The 19,043-nt window shown below is 40.2% G+C and overlaps 1 protein-coding gene across 2 annotated transcripts in view; it reads right to left on the bottom strand.

The window, feature by feature from the left end:
- Nucleotides 1-8,429: 8,429 nt before the first annotated feature.
- LOC138964600 (putative helicase mov-10-B.1) overlaps nt 8,430-19,043 on the bottom strand; it is a 34,077-nt gene continuing 23,463 nt past the window's right edge. For both annotated transcript variants that reach the window (XM_070336599.1, XM_070336600.1), the window contains 5 exons: nt 18,339-18,587; nt 17,044-17,220; nt 16,389-16,477; nt 15,619-15,740; nt 8,430-14,516 (listed from right to left, as the gene is read on the bottom strand). In XM_070336599.1, the coding sequence (XP_070192700.1) occupies nt 14,440-14,516; nt 15,619-15,740; nt 16,389-16,477; nt 17,044-17,220; nt 18,339-18,587 (714 nt within the window). In that variant the 3' untranslated portion in view covers nt 8,430-14,439. The remainder of the gene's footprint in view (nt 14,517-15,618; nt 15,741-16,388; nt 16,478-17,043; nt 17,221-18,338; nt 18,588-19,043) is intronic.

Raw genomic sequence — 19,043 nt, 5'->3', positions numbered from 1 at the left:
AGTCTCGGTCATTGTTATTGTGAGCGGGCCGAGACTTCTTGGCAGATCCAGGGTCTCGCTTTCTTGCATAGTTTCACCTATGCTTACTGTGTGTGTGTGTGTGTGTGTGTGTGTGTGTGTGTGTGTGTGTGTGTGTGTGTGTGTGTGTGTGTGTATGTGTGACGGAGTGATTGAGTTTGTGTTACTGTTTGTCGATTTCTTACGTGAGCCTTGAAGGCTTCGCCTCTTGTTTGATAAGCCAGCCTGGACGTGAAAAAAAAAGACTCAGTTAAAAACATACTACAGCGATTGACACCAAAAATCGACTTCACTAATATTTTGTCTGTCATATTTTCAAAGTGTGTTGAAAAAAGTGTGCATTCTAGGCTTAATTGTAATTGATCGGTCAGATACCCCGGCCATTCCGACAATTACTAGTACCTAACCCTCGTTTATCAGTATGATTCTTGGGATGTCGTCATATTCAAAATTTTGTTTCATAAAGTTAGTCCTGTACATGTCTCTAACTGTTTCACACTTGTTTCAACACACTTTGAAAATATCGCAGGCAAAATATTAGCGAAATCTATTTTTTGGGTCAATCGGTGTCCGATGTCTTTAAAATCTATTTTCACATTGGACAAACTGCATGTTGAGGACCTTCAATGCTTGAACACAATCTGCAGGTTCATATCAAGTTTTGTCATTGAATTGAAACTGAGAAAATAATAAATAAATAAATAAATAACACTGAACTGTTAGACTGAATGGAGTAACTTTGAAGAGTTTATAACCTTTGACGAAGCTGGCCTGTTCAGTTCATCATGTACAGTTTATTGGGTTCAGCGTTTGGAATGTAGTGCATCATGTATGTTGAGAATGTTACTGAGAAAAAACTTATGCGTGTACATGACAGGGAGAGTTATATTTTCTTTCTTTTTTTCTTTCTGACTATATAATAATATTTTGATATGTATACGAGTCTGTCTTTTCTTTACAAAAAATCTGAAACATGACAATTATTCTAGCAGAGTTTTGCAATAATATTATGTTTCTTTTTATCGACGCTCTTCCGGCAGGGTTGATTGACTTAATCTTTCTTCGTTTCCTTTCTTTCTCTTTTTTCTCCCTTCCTTCTTTTTTTCCCCTTCTTCGTTTTTTTTGTAGTATCTTTATGCTTAGCCCACCACACAATGTGTGCAGCTGTGTTTTTTTAATTTTATTATTAAACATCCCTTCAACCAATATATGGCTACGTGCACCTGTTTGCGGGACAGAATGAATACTGGCAAAACTGTTCAAGTTAAAGCTGGGCAAAATTGTAATTAATTTCAAAAGGGGATATACAATTAGCAATTGTTATCGGCTGCTTGCGAATCGTCAGTGAAGGCTCATCTCCCCCTTTCAACTCCCGGCTTTCTTTCATGAGCGTTGATAGACTGTGTGTATGCAGGTGTGCACGTGTTTGTCTGTCTGTCTATCTGTCTGTCTGTCTGAGGGTGAGTTTTTTTTAAAAGTGTTATTGTCCTCACAAATACACCTCGCTGGGAAAAAAAAGATTGCTTGCCTGCTCGTTTAGGTTTTCAACAATACAAGGTGCAAATCGTCAGACACAGGCAATTACCAGACTTACAATGTTAGGCAGTCTTTTCAACGTATATACCTTCAGCAGTAAAAGTTGCTCCACTCACCCCAGCATACATATATATATGGACTCAGACGCGTGCATATGATATAGGCAGACGGAGAGACAGACATCTCCCCCCCCCCCTCGCACATACACACTCTGAAACCTCCTCCCCGTCCCCACCCGCCCCCACGGTCACCGCATCGTTTCCCTCTTGTTCAGTGGAAGCAAAACTTGGTGGCACCTGTTCAAACTATAGTAAAAGAATGACGACAATTCATACCAACAGCAATACAAAAAGCCGACCATTGCAGAATGCATTTTAAGTCACCGAATCATCGACATCACATCATGAAAATTAACAACAGCTCCCTAAATACCTGAGTCACGTCATAATTTCATGATCAGCTGGGAAAGAAAGAGAGAGAAACAAGTGTTGACTCAAAATTCAGAACTGCTGGGTGAATTGTTCACCTGCTGATTACCTCGCCGGGTAGGTATTTCCTGTGGTGACTCAGCGGATACATTTATCGAGTGTTTGTGATACTGAAACAACCCGTTTCGGCTTACCGGGAGGAGTAAAAATTATAACTTGAAGCTGATCCTGACTGTGCACAAAAACGCAAACACAGACAGACGCGGGCGGACATAAAATACGAATACGCACACCAACTTGAAGTGACTGAGATAAAGACAAACACACTCAGTGACACACAAGAAAATTGGTTGATTAAAATCAACAGGGGTCGAAGCTGTGTTACAATAAAAGAAACGGTTATGTACGCCGGACACAATCATGTTGTATTCGTTGGGTTACAAAACTGACATGTGTTGCAGAGTATTTGAAACGGCGGTATCACTGTATATACAGTGATACCTGTGGTTAAAGGATACGATTGGGACCAGCCATTGGCTCAGTGTAAGATTGTGATGCGCTTGACTAATAAGATACAATTCTATTCTGGACATTGTGATTGGTTGTATTGACGCTATTACTATGTGCTGTTTGGTACGGTACGGTTTGAGATTGTTGGCAGAGCTGCAGCTAGCTAGGTAAGCAGAACTGTGACTGACTCAGCGCAGATAGACTTTGAGAAAGTGATCGAAGAATGTGCTTCGATCGTACTGTTGGTTTAAAACAATGTTTTATTTATGTATTACATTATGTTCATGAAGCTTACATTGACATGAAGTGAAAACAACAACAATCCTTCGGCTTATGGTGTTGCCTTCAACTATGGGTAGTGCGTGTTCTTGTTATGAAAAAGTGTATCAATGTCGAATAACTTTATTCTGTATGGTGTCTGATTACACATTCTAAAACAAACGCAAAATAGTTAAGTTCCGATATTTGTAGATTCCAGAAACGGTCAAACAATATGGCTGTGAGTCTTGATAAATCCATCCAGTGTCGCCTGTAAACACTTTGCCCGCTTTAGCACTGTGACATAGACTGATTCGTCTGTTTCACTGAGGCACTGAAAAGGTTTCCCCGCTAAACTTCTCTCGAAGAACGAAAGGATTGGGTCGATTTGTCAGTCTGTCACATGTTGGAATGTGATTAACATTATGTGGGGCCCCATACGGGTTGAAAGGGTATTGTTTTTTTGTTTTTGTTTTTCAAGTGAAAACCTTCTCGAGTGCACTTTTTTCCAATTGACACCATGTATGACAGATGAAACAGAAAAGTTGTGAAGATGCACAAATTAGGAGGAAAAACAAAACAAAACAAACGGTAACTGATCTCGTGAGCCAACAACGACGATCCATATCACCTCTCCCAACCATTTACAGAAGAGGGATCGTCCCGCGCGACCCCTCAAAAAGCACACACACCCAGTACTTTGAGAGAGAGAGAAAAACTGCATTGGAGGGACAGACTGAGTGGGTTTTTGTAATCGAGGGCTATGGTTTATCCGACTGGAGTATACCCTTGCAGTAAAACTGAAATAGGTAACTCACCCAAAAAACAAACAAAACAAAAAGACAGCGGTTATAAAAAAAAAGATTTAAATCATGTATTAATCAATTTCCGATGTAAAATCGATTTTTTTTCTTTATACAAGTAGTTTTGCTGGTTTTTTCAGAAGTGATTTTTTTTGCACATGTCTGATACCACATATTTTAGCTTTCATGGGGGGGGGGGGGGGGGAGGGAGGGAGGGGGGGGGGGAGGGGTTGTAACAGCATGATTTGTTCCGAGAATTTAGCGCGTAATGGGGTATTCATAACTGGAAAAGGAATACCTGATTTTGGCGGGAACAAAGTTTTAGACATTTAATGTCACTTTTACACATTCGACTGATTTCATGTTTGTTTGTGCTTCATGCTTGAAATTTAGTGCAAAGTGCGTAAAAAGTTATGTTTTTCCCCCTCAATTTTCTGATAAAGTAACGATGGTTTTGTGTTATCTTTGGTTGCACTATTATCTTCAGATGTGATCATTTGATTGTTGATTTGTTTGTGTAATCATCCACAGTAGTCATTTATGCAGTAATGATTTGTGTGAAAAAATTTGATACCCCATATTGAAGTTTCAGTAGTTATCTTAAAAACTAGCGGATAATGCCCTATTTGGATTTTCATTTCTTACGGCGTAGCACTCCTTGAATACAGAAAAAGGTCACATGTAATCATTTGTTTTCACTTTCATTATGTTGTTTCTCAATGGTAGGCTCCACCTAAAGCAATTGTTGCTTATTAACACGCACGTACTCACTGAGTTCAACTCCGACCGGAGAAGATTACAAAAAGGAAACAAAGAAATGGAGACGACCCACTGAAGATGAGGATGACACAGAACGGGATTTGGGGCAGCGCGGTCGTAGACATCGAGTGCTTAGACTTGGCCGAAAGAAGGTGAGTCAAATGAGCATTTGCTCCTGGTTTAATTTATTTTTTATTTTTAGGGCTTTGCTTTCTGTCATTAACTGCAACTTTAGAATTTTACAAAGGCGGCGTTCACGTTCAAACACGCATGCATTTAAAACCTAAAGATTTCAATTTCTGATTAACATTAGCATTTATTAACATTAACACATTGCACAATGTGTTGTTTTTTTTACTTGAATTTTGTAGTAAGCTTCATTAGCAGCCCCCGCTCGGAATGGTCTCATGCATACACCTGCACACACACCCACGCCATATCAAGCCACCCCACCCCCAGGTAGAGAAGAAAAGACAAACTGACTTACCCTCTTTTTTTTTTTTTTGGGGGGGGGGGGGGGCTCCTCAAGCAACATTGTTTCTCTTTCAGTTTTGAAATAAATAAATAAATAAATATATTGATAAATACACATATAAATAAAATAACAAATATCTTTTGATACACATACAGCTGGGTTTTTTGTGGGAATCAATCCGCACCACACATTTTTATCTTTGGTCCCACAAAACAATTCACACGTTGTACTAAGTTTATTAATAAAATCAACCCCGTGCACCCCGGCCCAGTGGACAGCGCTTGCTGAATTTCAGGATATATATATGTACGTCCGAAATTAAACTTTTGCAATTTTTAAATGCCTTGTGTTTGAATGAAAACGCTGCCTTTGTAGAATTCAGAAGTTGAAGTTTAATGAAAACAAAGTCGTACAAAATCAAGGTGAGCGAATGCTCATACGACTCACCTTCGTCATAAGTTTGCCAGACTAATTATGAATCACAACTTATCTGCTGCTCTAGAGAAAGGCTTTAAAAACATTGAAGAAAGTGATAATGTTCTACTGACTGGCCCAAACTTGACCCAACAATAACCTTAAACCTTGACCGGGATCAACTTGCCCCGGCCAGACTTACGTCATGTCCAGAAGTAATAAAACCCTGGAAGCGTGTCAAGTTTCGAAGATCTAGCTTCAAAAATATTTTTATAAAAGTACACTTTTTCAGTTGTTACCCAACTGTGACTTTTAACTTGTTTAAATTTGAAAAGGGCCAACCAGGCTTGGATCAAGAAAACTTAAAACGGCATAAAACATGAAGAAATAAAGAAACAAACAAACACAAAAATAAACTTGCAAACAAGGGAACAAACAACAACAACAACAACAACAACAACAACAACAACAACAACAACAACAACAACAACAACAACAAAGGAGCGGGGCAAAAACGGCAACTCCAATACGCCCGTAAAGCGACTGAATAACTTTCAAAATCCACACTTTAATAACAACATGGAATGAAAACGGACACTTTCTAACTCAGAATTCATGTCAAAATAGCTCAGAATGTTAGTACCACGCATGGAATTCAACACGAGTGGCTGAATTTGACCGGCAATTGATCAGAAGAAAGAAAAAAACGACTGTCTCAATCTGCGTATAAGGTCATACATGCGATCGCCGAAATGCAATTTTCTTAGTCAGAGCAAATAAAGTGATCAGATTTCTGACCAATTTTTTTACCGTCGACACAAGTTTTGACATGGAAAGTTAGTTTTAAAAACAAAAAACGAACACGTGATCTTCGTCTGAAATTAAAAAATGACATACCATGTTTTTTTACCACTGAAAGCGTACGAAACAATCTGTTCCTGAAAAATAAAATGCGACTTTCTGTCACGATGAAAGCACACATGTGTAACTCAAATGTTATTCAATATTAATTACAACAATGATACTGTATTCTTTTCACGCATTTGACTACGACAGGTCCGAATCGGTGGTTGAAAACAACTTATACGTCATAATCCACCACAGCCAATCAAAGCGCCGCTCTCTAAATCCCAACCAGTCCGGAAGAGCTAAATACGCTGCTGAGGTCACAGGGCTATTTTTAGCTGTTGGCCCTCGCAACGGGGCCACGGGGAATCCCCTTTCTGTCGTGACCCCAAAATTTGGGGGTGAGGTGGGAATTGTCATGTGAGGTAAGCTATAAACTGAGAGGAGCTTTGCTGATGCTGTAAGTTGTGCCTACCTGTGTGTAACTTGAGTAGGCTTACTCAAGTTGCTGTTAACAGTCACGTAGATAAACTAGACAATCAGTGGCTTCAACTCGCCGGACTGAGTCAGTGAAACATAGTATTGATATATCATATAATGATATTGAACGGTTTTATAAATCAGAGTGCTGAACTGATAGTGTGTACAAACTAGACAGGGGAGGGGGGGGGGGGGAGAAAGAGAGAGAGAGGAAACAATTAAGCGAAGCTATAACTTCATATATGTTGAGAGAGAGAGAATGAGAGAGCTGAGAGAGGGGGATCGAGAGAGAGATAGATAGAGGGGGGAACAAGCGAAGCATTAACTTCATATTGAGAGAGAGAGAGAGAGAGAGAGAGAGAGAGAGAGAGAGAGAGAGAGAGAGAGAGAGAGAGAGAGAGAGAGAGAGAGAGAGAGACTGAGAGGGCCAGGGAGAGACTGAGAGAGAGAGAGAGAGAGAGAGAGAGAGAGAGGGAGAGGGATCGAGAGACAGAGAGAGAGACAGATACAGAGCTCAGCGTCCGTGACTTCACGCATCCCTGCCACACCCCACTGTCACACACAGAAATACTCCAACACACACACTCACATACAGCAAAATGCAAAGCTAATATGATTTATTCTTAAACCTGTTGCATGTACGTTAAACTGCTGACACTGCACCACACAAGGCCAAATGTCCGCTTTAATTGTCAGCTCTCGGCGGTGGTTCACAAATGCAATGATAATGTTGTCACTCATGTGGAACGCTGGCATGGTTAATTAAAACCCCGAGCAACAATGGAACAATGGAACTGACACGCTATACGTTCATATATAACATACATGCACACAAATATTGTGACACAGGAAACAGGGGCGGAAGGACAGAGACAAAGCCTGAACGAGAGAGAGAGAGAGAGAGAGAGAGAGAGAGAGAGAGAGAGAGAGAGAGAGAGAGAGAGAGAGAGAGAGAGAGAGAGAGAGAGAGAGAGAGAGAGAGAGAGAATTCTTTATTTTTCGAGGGTTACAAGAATAAGCATTGATATGCTGTTTTGCATCTGGCACTCGCCCTAAAGAGGGACTAATCTACTACTAGGAGAGAGAGAGAGAGTAAGAGATAGAGAGAAAGAGAGAGAGAGAGGCTAGACACCCTGACAGACTCACAGAAAGAGAGAGAGAGAGAGGGAGACTGAGAGAGAGAGAGAGAGAGAAAGGCTAGACACCATGACGGACTCACAGAAACAAATATGCAAGACAGATGCCCGGACAGACAAGTTAAACCCTAAGCTTAGAAACACGCAAAACAAAACAAAACCGAAAACTACCACAAAAACTTCCTTACAATACTTGCAGAGTAAGCAATAACTGAACACGTAAAGTAAGAGAACATGATTCAGATGGGAAAGCCAAAGACCCCCCCCCCATAATGAAGAATCTGAACTACAGGCACATGCATGTGTGTGTATTGGGGGCGGAGAGCTCCTCCCCTGTCTTCTAAGTAGAAAGCAGGAGGAGAGCTATCCTCCACCCCACCCCTCCAACCATCTTTGTCATTTGACATGTGCCTGTGTCTGAGACCAAGGGGTCAATAACCTATCACTCAACTTCTGACTTCGATAACACAGAACACTAGACAATGACACTGAACAGACACTTCACTATGATCACATTTAAAGGTACCCTACCGTCTGACCCCCGAGAACCATCTTCTACATTAAACAAACAGGCAACAAAATAAATCAAACTAAATTGAAATCAAAATACATATGCTTCACTATCAATTCTACTCCAGCTCACAGACAGACAGACAATATCAAGCAGGCCACAAGACAGAAAGACAGATCCACAGACAGATACACTTACACGCATACGCACACACACATGCACGTGCACACACACATGCACACACACACACACACAGATGATAAAAACGTTTAATCAGAAATTCATTTTTAACAAACTTTCAAAATTCCGTACACCTGTTACACATGTTGGGTACAATGATAACTCCTTTTTGGAAAACTCCCCAGCCCAAAGAAACATTGAAAAAATCGTAAATGTAAAAAACAAAAATAATTTCATTGTACGTTAGTAATTTCATGCACACAGCCCAATATGTTTGTATTACAGGTGTATCTAGGTAAAAATGAATGTTACCTAAAGGCTGGCTTCTATTTTATCTTTGTTTCTGGTCACTCGGCATTTCATCATCCAATATTCACAACAAATCAATGAATATTCACATTTTTACGTAAAGCAAGTGATTAGCTGAGACAAGGTCAAAAGAATTGTTTGACATGAGCAGATTGATTTGCAAATGTTAGGCCAACAAAAAAAAATGTTGGGTCAAGGCAACATGATATAAAAAGTGTCTTTTTTCCCTTCTGTTTTCTTTTTTCCCTTCTGTTTTCTGTTTTTTACATAAAGCCAGCCCTGAAAGTCAAACAAATGGTGTTCCCACCTTTGGCTAGTGATTCTGAAAATTTACTAGCCAGAGAGCAAACTTTACTAGCCAAACCAACAATTTGTTTTAGCAACTTTACTCGCATTTGGCGAGTAGATGAAAATTTCTACTTGCCAGTTAAATGGCGAGTAAAATACTCGCCACTTTCAGGCCTAAAAGCTGAACATCTTCAGTTTAGTTTTGCAAACTGACAGGATAATGGATCTCACACGGTTCATTTTCCATTCAATGCCAAATGTTCCTTTACCTATGGACCTCAGTTGTTGTTTTTTCTCTTCAGAGTCGTGCAGGAAATGTGTAGGGTTGGCAGAAAATAAAAGAATTGGTCAGGTTACCCTAATCCAACATAATCATTACTTTTTTGTGGCCTTACAATATCTCCAACACTGTATTAACCAGTCTTGCCATACAGAAAATTGCTTTCTTTAGTTCGAATTTAAAATGTACATGTACAACAATTTCAACCATGATATGTTCAATATTCACAAACATATACTCCTGACAAAAGGAGACAATGTATGTAGACATGACATAAGACTCCAAATTTAAAAGTTGCTGCATTTAAAACCTTCAAAAATAACATTAGAAAAATTATACTCTTTCATTGGGAATTTGTTCATGCAAAATCAAATAGAAAACAATGCATTGTCAACAAGATTAATATTCATTAGACGACCTACAGCGCACGGCAACATTTGCGCGGAGAACCCGCGTTTCCATCTGAGTGATCGACAAGAAGAAGAAGATATTCATTAGGGATGTGTTGGACTATTCAGTATAAACTTCAATCATAAAACATCCACCCAAGGAATGTGGCTGCTCAAGTAGCAAAGAAGAGTAAAACAAGCACATATTATTTTGTAACAATTATCATTTCTAGCACAGGAAGAACGAAGAACAAGCCACTAAACCACTTTGACACATGACATTTTTTTTTCAAGAAATAAAGGAAAGACGAGCAGACAAGACAGACAAGACAAGACAGACAGACAGACAATCACAAACAGTACTAATTCCTTGTAAACCACTGTTGTAGGTTTGTTTGTTTGTTTGTTTATTTGTTGCTTAACGTCCAGCCGACTACGCAGAGCCATATCAGGACGAGGAAGGGGGGGATGAAGGGGGCCACTTGTCAAGCGATTCCTGTTTACAAATGCACTAACCCATTACTTGTGTCCCAGCAGGCTTTAGTAAAACTAAATTAATACCTACTGGAAGATTACCAGTTTCCAGTATGTTAAAATAGGCTTAACCTATCTACTGCTGGACTTACATCAGAACACTAACAGATTAAACTATACATGAATCGCGAGACAAGCGGCAAGAGAAGAGATTTTTGGAAAAAATACAGGTGAATGAGCAAGAAGGCAGAAAAAAGAAAAGAATTCATGAAGAAAAAGAGAGCATGACAGGAAAGAGGAACCAAAAATCTACCTAACAGCAAACTAGAAAGCTCCTGCGGTTCCAAAAACAGGAGGGGCCTTTAATTTCATAACCGCAGTGCCCCACTGCGGGAACTGTTGTTGGTATGTACAGGTTTTGCATGAGTGAAAAACACCAAAGCTGCCTTCCATGGGTGTAAGATTATGACATGAAAAACAAATATAGGAAAGTACTGATTCTACAAGAAAAATCTGGATTTGCTGAATAATCAAAATAAACACTAATAAACATTCAATTTTTATGTCTTTAAGAAAAAAGAAAAAACTTGCATGAATTATCAATCTGTATGACTGATGTTCATTTCAGATATGTCAAACCTGTTTGGAATGGTAAGAAGTGCAAGTCTCTGGAGAAAATAAATCTGAAATGCAAATTACTAAAAGAAAAGGAAACAGGCAGATTTATTTTTGTACAGATTTTGATCCACATCAAGATTTACACATGTTTATTTTCAACCGACATGGCCTTGGAAATCGTGAAAGGAAAAAATACCCAAAATATCTGTGGTCTTACTGTCAGTGGTGTTACCTACCTGGCGTCACTTTGAGTACTTTATAATACTGAACTGCTTTATGTACAAAAAGAACTGTTTTCTCTTGTGCTATTTTTTTTATTTCAATGTTTTAAAACCTTTTGTTCCTGTTTTGTTGATTTTGTTGTAATCTTCTTTCCCTCCTTTTTCTTTCTCTTCCTTCAAAATTGACAAAAGTAACTGTGAACATCATGTTCACAAACTGAAACTCCATTTAATACATGATATTAGACATGAAATCTCCATTTTAACTGAAATTTTACTGGTTTGACTATAAATGTAAAAATGCACATTGTGCCAGCATTTTTTTTAACACCAATTACAAATGTGGGCTTAACTGATTTAAATGGCATCAAGGTACCATGACAAAGCTGTATAAAAGACATCCTACGAGAGACTAAGTTGTATTCTTCAGCTGCATGTGCACAAGCATGTCAAGAAATATAAATCATGAAACATAACATTTGATGTCAGGAATGGACAGATTATCACTTTCTAATGATATATGGTAAAACAGTAACAGTATGTACATGTGTATGTACATATTCTTTTTGCATATTATTGGCAAAACTATGGTAAAAAGGTTAAACAATTTGACTGATAAAATTCACTCCAAAAACACTTCTAGAAATTGTAGATCATATAAAATGCTTTAAAACTACTACCTCAACACAAACAGAGACAATACAATCACACACTCGTTACTTTGAAGACTATTCACCTTTCCAGCACAGAGACAGAATGATGAAAATAAGCTTAAAGTGTAATCCTTATACCTTGCTAAAATAAAAATAAAAATGAAAATAATTAAAAAATGCATGATCTAAGCGGTACAGTGTTGTGTGGAATACTGTCCAACTGGCCAACTCAGATAGAACGCTATGATGATAAACTCTTATTCTCAATATTTAAAATAACGTTGCACAAGAACTTTGAGGCCTGTTGAAGTGGTTTACATTTCTGTATAATTGTTAAGTTTACTTTCACAAAACACCTGACCACAAAAACAGTTTTTGCATAATAGAATTAAGTGTTTCTTAAACACATACGTGTATAACATACACACACACACACACAAACACACTTAAGTATAATCAACAGATTACCATGGATACTGTAGATGTTAAAAAAACTGCTATGTACATATAAAAGCCAATACTGATGCTTTGCTCAGACCTGTTTACCCTAAACCCGAGGCAAGAGTACTTTCCCAAAAAGTTGAGTGTATTTTTCAAAAAGTTGGTGTACTTTGCAAGCAAAGCCATATGGGCTAGGGAAAATGTACGCGTGAGTGCAAACGTGTTTGTGTAAGAATAGCATGTCTTGTGAACACCTTCAGAATTTAACCCCTTCCAATACAACAGGGATAAAACAATTTTATTTACCTGTCAGTTTATAGCATTATAACCAGTGTCTTCCAAACAGATTGATAATGAAAAGATGAAGTTCGTGAAATAACATCTGCGGTTGACAGTGGCAAGTTCATTTTTACAATAATCTCAGAAAACATTGCTTCAGCACGGACTACAGCCTTTTCTTCTGGCAGGATTTGCTTTGCGGGAATGAACTTCATAATTCCTTGGCAGCTTTCAGCGGATTTCTTTGCAGCAACCTTGTCCAGGTGAGTTTTGGAACTGCAGTGTCGTTCGATGTCATATTTCCCAGCATGGGCAACGGAGAAATCTGATTTACAATACTTGCAGTGTGCATGACTTTTTCGCATAGTAGACTCCACAATTCCTGGCTCTTTCTTATATTTCTCCAAGAAAATCTGCTGCTTCTGCTGTTTAGATTTGGTACAGTCATCCGAAACTGGCACATTTTTCCGCTTCATTTTGCCACGATTGTCCAGACGATCGCACGTGCCAACAACTGAACAAGGTTTCCACAGCTGAAGACTCGCTGTCATGGTTATTTCCCTTCGACCGAAACCGGTATCGGTTGTACCATCCCGTAATCAGCACACCAACACCGGAAAACGTATTCTAGACTTTTTCTTTGGCGTATTTTGTGCGTGTGTCGCGTATTTGCGTACCGATAATAATTTGGCGTACAAAATACGCCCAAATCGTACTGGTAAACAGGTCTGTTTGCTATATGTCTGAGACCAGATTTAAGATCATAATAACTACTCCACCATCAAAACACACTTTTCAACTAGCTGTGGTTAAAGTAACAATCCTTTCTTGTACACACTCATGTGCAGTACCACATACCTTCTCAGGATTTGTACATGCAATGAGAACATCCATTCATTTGGACACAATAAAAAAGCAAAGGCCTGGCTGTTTCTTGTGCAGAGCTAGAATGTTTTGCTGAAATAATTTCATTGATTAACATGGGTGACATTGAGGAAATTAATTCAGCAACAAATTCTCACTCCGAACATGCAGACAGACGGCTGATTTTTGACACGTATTTAAGTAGATGGATAGGTGTCATTTAGAAAATTAATTCAGCAACAAATTCTCACTCTGAACATGCAGACAGACGGCTGATCTTTGACACGTATCTATGTAGAAGGATGTTCTTATCACTTGCAGACCTGGGAACCCCTGTTTCGCACTATTCTCAAACAAACTTGGTGTATTTTCAGACAAATGAGCGTACTCCACACAGCATTTGAACATCCATGATTAAAACATGTTTCACATGCGTCCATAGCACTGTTTATTAAGTTTACCTATACATTTAAAACAAAAAGCTTTTTTCAATGTTTACTGACAAAAACTGTAATATTGTGTCAAAATACTGGATCGGCTTCGGGATGGGCTTGTGAAAAAAAGTAGTATAGGAATTTTTCTCGTCATATTTTTTTTCCCACTGACCGTACTGTTCGTATTCTCGACAAAAATACGGAAAAATCGTATGGGTTCCAAGGTCTGCACATGTAAAAGCCTGGACATATCTGTGGCAGTGAAAGTGACAAGTTTTCAACAAGCCATGCACCATCATCAGTAACTGGAAAACGAACAAGTAAAAGAAATAAAAATAGTAAGAACAAAAAGAACAGTAAAATCTCTTAACTGTGTACTGTTTCAACATCTCCCATCAGTTTCTCAAACGAAAATGTAATAATAGGAGACATGAATATCACAAACTTTTACCAAATCAAAACTTCCCAGTTCTCACCCCCCACCACCATATTTCCAAATCTCTCACAATAAAAGAATTCCAAAAACAGTAAAGCTTAAAACTAAAGGCACTTGCTTTTTATTTTTTTAAATTTTTTTAGGGGGGGGGGGGGGATGTTATTTTCACGTTATGTTTTTATATTATCTAAAGTCATGATATGCACCACACATGAATTTCTCATTTAAGATAATAAAGTCGTCTACAACTATGTCTTGACAGGTTGCACATTCTTTCCGCTGTGATCACTTGCCAATCCCATCACAACCATATCTAGAAGAAATTTGCCAACTTGTTGTCACATCTGGCTTCATAGCTTGTCATGAATCAGCGACTGGGGCTGACCGATTGTTGGTAGCTCACTGGAAGAGGTCACGGTTGACCGCTTCATCGTTGTTGAGAACGCTGACCATGGCATGATCGACCACTCCAAGCTCTGCCGAGATAAACATGAAAATTAGAGAAAGAGAATTACGCGAAGAATGGAATCTACAACAAGTAGGTTCAGATTCTACCTTCGAACAAATTTGAATGTGCAGCCAGTGACGATTTAACTTTGAGACAATGCTACTTTTGGAATACTTATTTCTTTACCGTCTTAAACTTGTTTCCAAACACTATGGCATGACAGTTTAAACATTCATGTTGTACGTGAACTTGTGCAAGATAAGTATGGCATTCCTGGTCTGCACTTATCCTGTGGGCACACTGTCAATTACTTTTTGTTATTTTCTGCTGCCTTTAGTCTCTCAAAGATCTACGGAGCAAAAACAACTTGTAAACAGAGACTGTGCACTGGAATAAGTGTGTGAACTCTGTTTTAAAAGCTTTGCTCACAGAGATAGACAGACAGACAGACAGACAGAAATACTCTGAGCAAAGCAAGCTACCTAACCTCAAAGACTACATGAGCTCATCTGTATTCTTTCACCTTCAGCTCTCTCCCCCCCCCCCCCTTTACATTGTAAAATACAGGCACAAATACACACACTCAAACTCCACACATCAACTGAAAACAACACAAAAAAATTCGTGTATGCAGCAGAGAAAACGTTCTCTCACCCTCGTCTTCCTCAAAGGTGAGGAGTTCGAGTTGTTCCATCAGCTTGCTTGCTCTCTCCGTCTCTGTCTCTCTCAAGACACACGTACATACACTGGATCACCCTGTATTCACTCACCATCATCTTCCTCAAAGGTGAGGAGTTCGAGTTGTTCCATCAGCTTGTTTGCTCTCTCCGTCTCTGTCTCTCTCTTTCAAGACACACGTACATACACTGGATCACCCTGTATTCACTCACCATCGTCTTCCTCAAAGCTGAGGAGTTTGAGTTGTTCCATCAGCTTGTTTGCTCTCTCCGTCTCTGTCTCTCTCTTTCAAGACACACGTACATACACTGGATCACCCTGTATTCACTCACCATCGTCTTCCTCAAAGCTGAGGAGTTTGAGTTGTTCCATCAGCTTGTTTGCTCTCTCCGTCTCTGTCTCTCTCTTTCAAGACACACGTACATACACTGGATCACCCTGTATTCACTCACCATCATCTTCCTCAAAGCTGAGGAGTTTGAGTTGCTCCATCAGCTTGCTGTAGCTGTCATCCTTGTCACGGTCCAGGTGGGGGTCCACCATGCACTGGTTGTCTTTGCAGAACTGAACAAACCTGGACAGGGAACACACACATAGTGATTGTGATGACCATCATCTTACTGTGGGGGTGGGGGTGGTATGATGATGACAATAATGTTAAGGGCTGTGTTGGTGAAGATGGTGGTGGAAATGATGATGATGATGTGGATGACGATAATGGTGAGGGCTGTGGTTGTGAAGATGGTGGTGAAAATGATGATGATGATGATGTTGATGATGATGATGCTGAGGGCTGTGGTTGTGAAGATGGTGGTGGAATTGATGATGATGATCATGTGGATGATGATGATGATGACGACGTTCATGGCTGTGGTGGAGAAGATGTGGTGGTAATGATGGTGATGGTGACGTTGAGGGCTGTGGTGGTGATGGTGGGCTGCTAAATGGCTGTGATGATGGGTTATGAAAGATTGAATACTCTTGCTTTCATTGAAGCAAAATGCCAGTCACTAGCGAGGGGTGTGTCCGAAACACGTGGACAAGGTGCATGTGTGGACAGTTTGCCTCAATAAAGCAAGGGTATTCACTCTTTCACAGCCCATACAAACCCGAGTTATTTCCAGAGTTCATCTAAAAACTGACAACTGATTCAACTTTATTCAATGCCATGTCATGATAACTACATTATAGTACTGACATAAACAATGACAATTTAACTCACGCGTTCCAGCTGGCATTGTGACGCAGGATGTTGGGGTTGCCTATGACGACCAGCAGTGCCTTCGGCCTTGTCACCGCAACGTTGAAACGCTAAAACAAAACACGAGAGGTTCAAAATAGGACAGGGTCCAGGGGCTACCAAGGTCTTAGTTGGGTGCAGGGGCAACGCCCTGGCCGAAAGTTTAGGCATTACTGGAGGGTATCAGGAGGCCTCTCCTGGCAGGAAATGCCATTATTTCTGGACAGTGTACCATAGCACATTGATTAGGACTTGTGTACTAAGTCTATGCAAACAGTGATCTTTGCATCCAGATTGGAATTTTGTCCTCAGATTATTTTTCTTCCTCAAAAACACAATCCGGTTTCCTCTGAAATTTGCGGATCCGAGAAGAATTCCCTAGCCTGAGAGTATTTTCAGTCCTGGTTCAACTGTCCTCTTGGTGTGGGAACAACACAGGTGTCCACCACCTGATAGTATTTTCAGTCCTGGTTCAACTGTCCTCTTGGTGTGGGAACAACACAGGTGTCCACCACCTGATAGTATTTTCAGTCCTGGTTCAACTGTCCTCTTGGTGTGGGAACAACACAGGTGTCCACCACCTGATAGAACAGAAAACAATGAAACCACAACTATTGGTATATCTGAGAAAGCCAACCTTGTCGTTCTGCAGAAAGCCGATGCCGAACTTGTTGTCTGTGGTGAGGTAGCGCGGGTTGCTCCTGACGGTGGACACGACGATCACCTGGCGCTCCTGGCCCTGGAACTCCTCAACACTCCCCACCTTGATGCCTGGCAGGGAGCGCTTCCTCAGCTCAGTCTGGATCTTCTGAACCTAGATGCACAGAGATCAGAACAGTGACATTAATACAGTTTGGAATCTGTTATACATGTGCAGGGGTGGGCACAATATCTTTTCTTGTAGCAAAAGTAATATTGTTTGTAGCAGAACTTGGCGCGAAGCGCCAAGTCGACGGCGCGAAGCGCCTAGTTTGCTAGGGGGGTCCGGGGGCATGCCCCCCCGGAAATTTTTTGAAAAAAAGGAAGCAAATGGTACAATCTGGTGCATTCTGAGGGTGATAATTGCCAGTTTCTGGCAGCAGATTTTGTCACTGATTTTTGTGGAAAATCGCCTGTTTGCCCCCTTAACATACCAGTCAATACACTTGGGCATACACCTGTTGGTACTCACTGTTGTAGCCTTGGAATCAGCTAAAATAGATCTGGGGAAAAAAACACATAGCAAATTTAAAAAGAGCACTCTGTCGCAACTTGTCGCAATTTCGCCTATCGCAAAATCGGCTTCCCTTGTCGCAAAAAAATGCGACAATGCGACAGGTGCCCACCCCTGATGTGCTACAGTGGAACCCCCCTTTTAAGACCTCCAACATTCTGAAAAAATCAGGTCTTAAATAGGAGGGAGTCTTAAAATAGAGGTAAATTTACAGAGGTTATGAACAGAAAATCTGAGAAAACAGGGTCTTAAAAGGGAGTGAGTCTTAAATCGGGGGTCTTAAAATGGAGGTTCTACTGTATAAAAATGCTGTGATTAAGCTATGCGTGCATGCGAACATTTTCAGACCGCTGTAGTAGAAATGAAGGGTACATGACTCCAGTAACATACATGTTGTCCTGTTTGATTGGATCAACAGGGGTGACATTCTGACATTGACCTAAAGTTCACCATCAAGAGGTACTGAAAATCCTGTCTGCAGAGTAAAAATGCAAAATAATCTATCCACTGCATCATAAAAGATAAATGTAGATTTCACAAAACAAAAAACTTGAATCACGCGGAACATTCTTTGCACAAATTGTCAATAAAAAAATGTGGATCTGAGAATTATACAAACATACTAAGTACTAAAACAATTCCCCCAAAGAAAAGTGGAGTAGCACAGCAAAAAATAAATTTCTTTTGTAAAACAACAAGGCCAGCAAAGCATAACATACCTGTCTGCGATATGGGGCAATGATGCCGACATGCTCCTCCTTGATCTTGGTACCTGCAGGGCTTTTCTCGTTGACCAGCCAGCCAACGTATTTCATGACGATGCCGACTTCGTGGGCGTTGAAGAAGGACGGGGAGTTCTTTTCCTGCTGGTCTTCGCCGATGACGGAGTGGAAAACCACGGGGATCTTTTTGTTGACTAGATGATCCCAGCCGCACATCATGTGAGTCAGCTCTGGCAGTCCACACGCCTAGAGCAAAACGTAGAAAAAGAAATTGGAATTGGATGAATTTTGCTTTTAAACTCACATGACCTCAAGCCCAACTCATGTGACCTCAGGCAAACATATTGTCAGCGGGCCGGCGAGTACTACCACAACGAATCATGAACTCTGATGAGTATACTTTGAAAGAAAAGGGTTTAATTTTGAACGCACACTGGATAACATACACATCAGAGTACGTCGATCGTCACGATGTCAGGTCTCAGCCAATCAGCGGTGTGTTGTCGCTTTGCCTCGGATTGACTAGCTCGCCTCAGCGTGTGGGGCACTAGTCTGCCACCTTCGCTTGAAAATACTGACAGAGTTCTTTCTGGAAAACGTCTATTGTACAGGGTCACCCCCCAAAAAAATGCTAATAACTTCTACATCTATTGACCAAATTACTTCATATTTGGTGTATATTAACTTCAGCTTATGCTGCGC

Source organism: Littorina saxatilis, linkage group LG4, assembly GCF_037325665.1.
Source record: "Littorina saxatilis isolate snail1 linkage group LG4, US_GU_Lsax_2.0, whole genome shotgun sequence".
Taxonomy (NCBI): domain Eukaryota; kingdom Metazoa; phylum Mollusca; class Gastropoda; order Littorinimorpha; family Littorinidae; genus Littorina; species Littorina saxatilis.
Note: the sequence above shows the minus strand (reverse complement) of the source record. Positions and strands in the feature narration are given on the sequence as shown.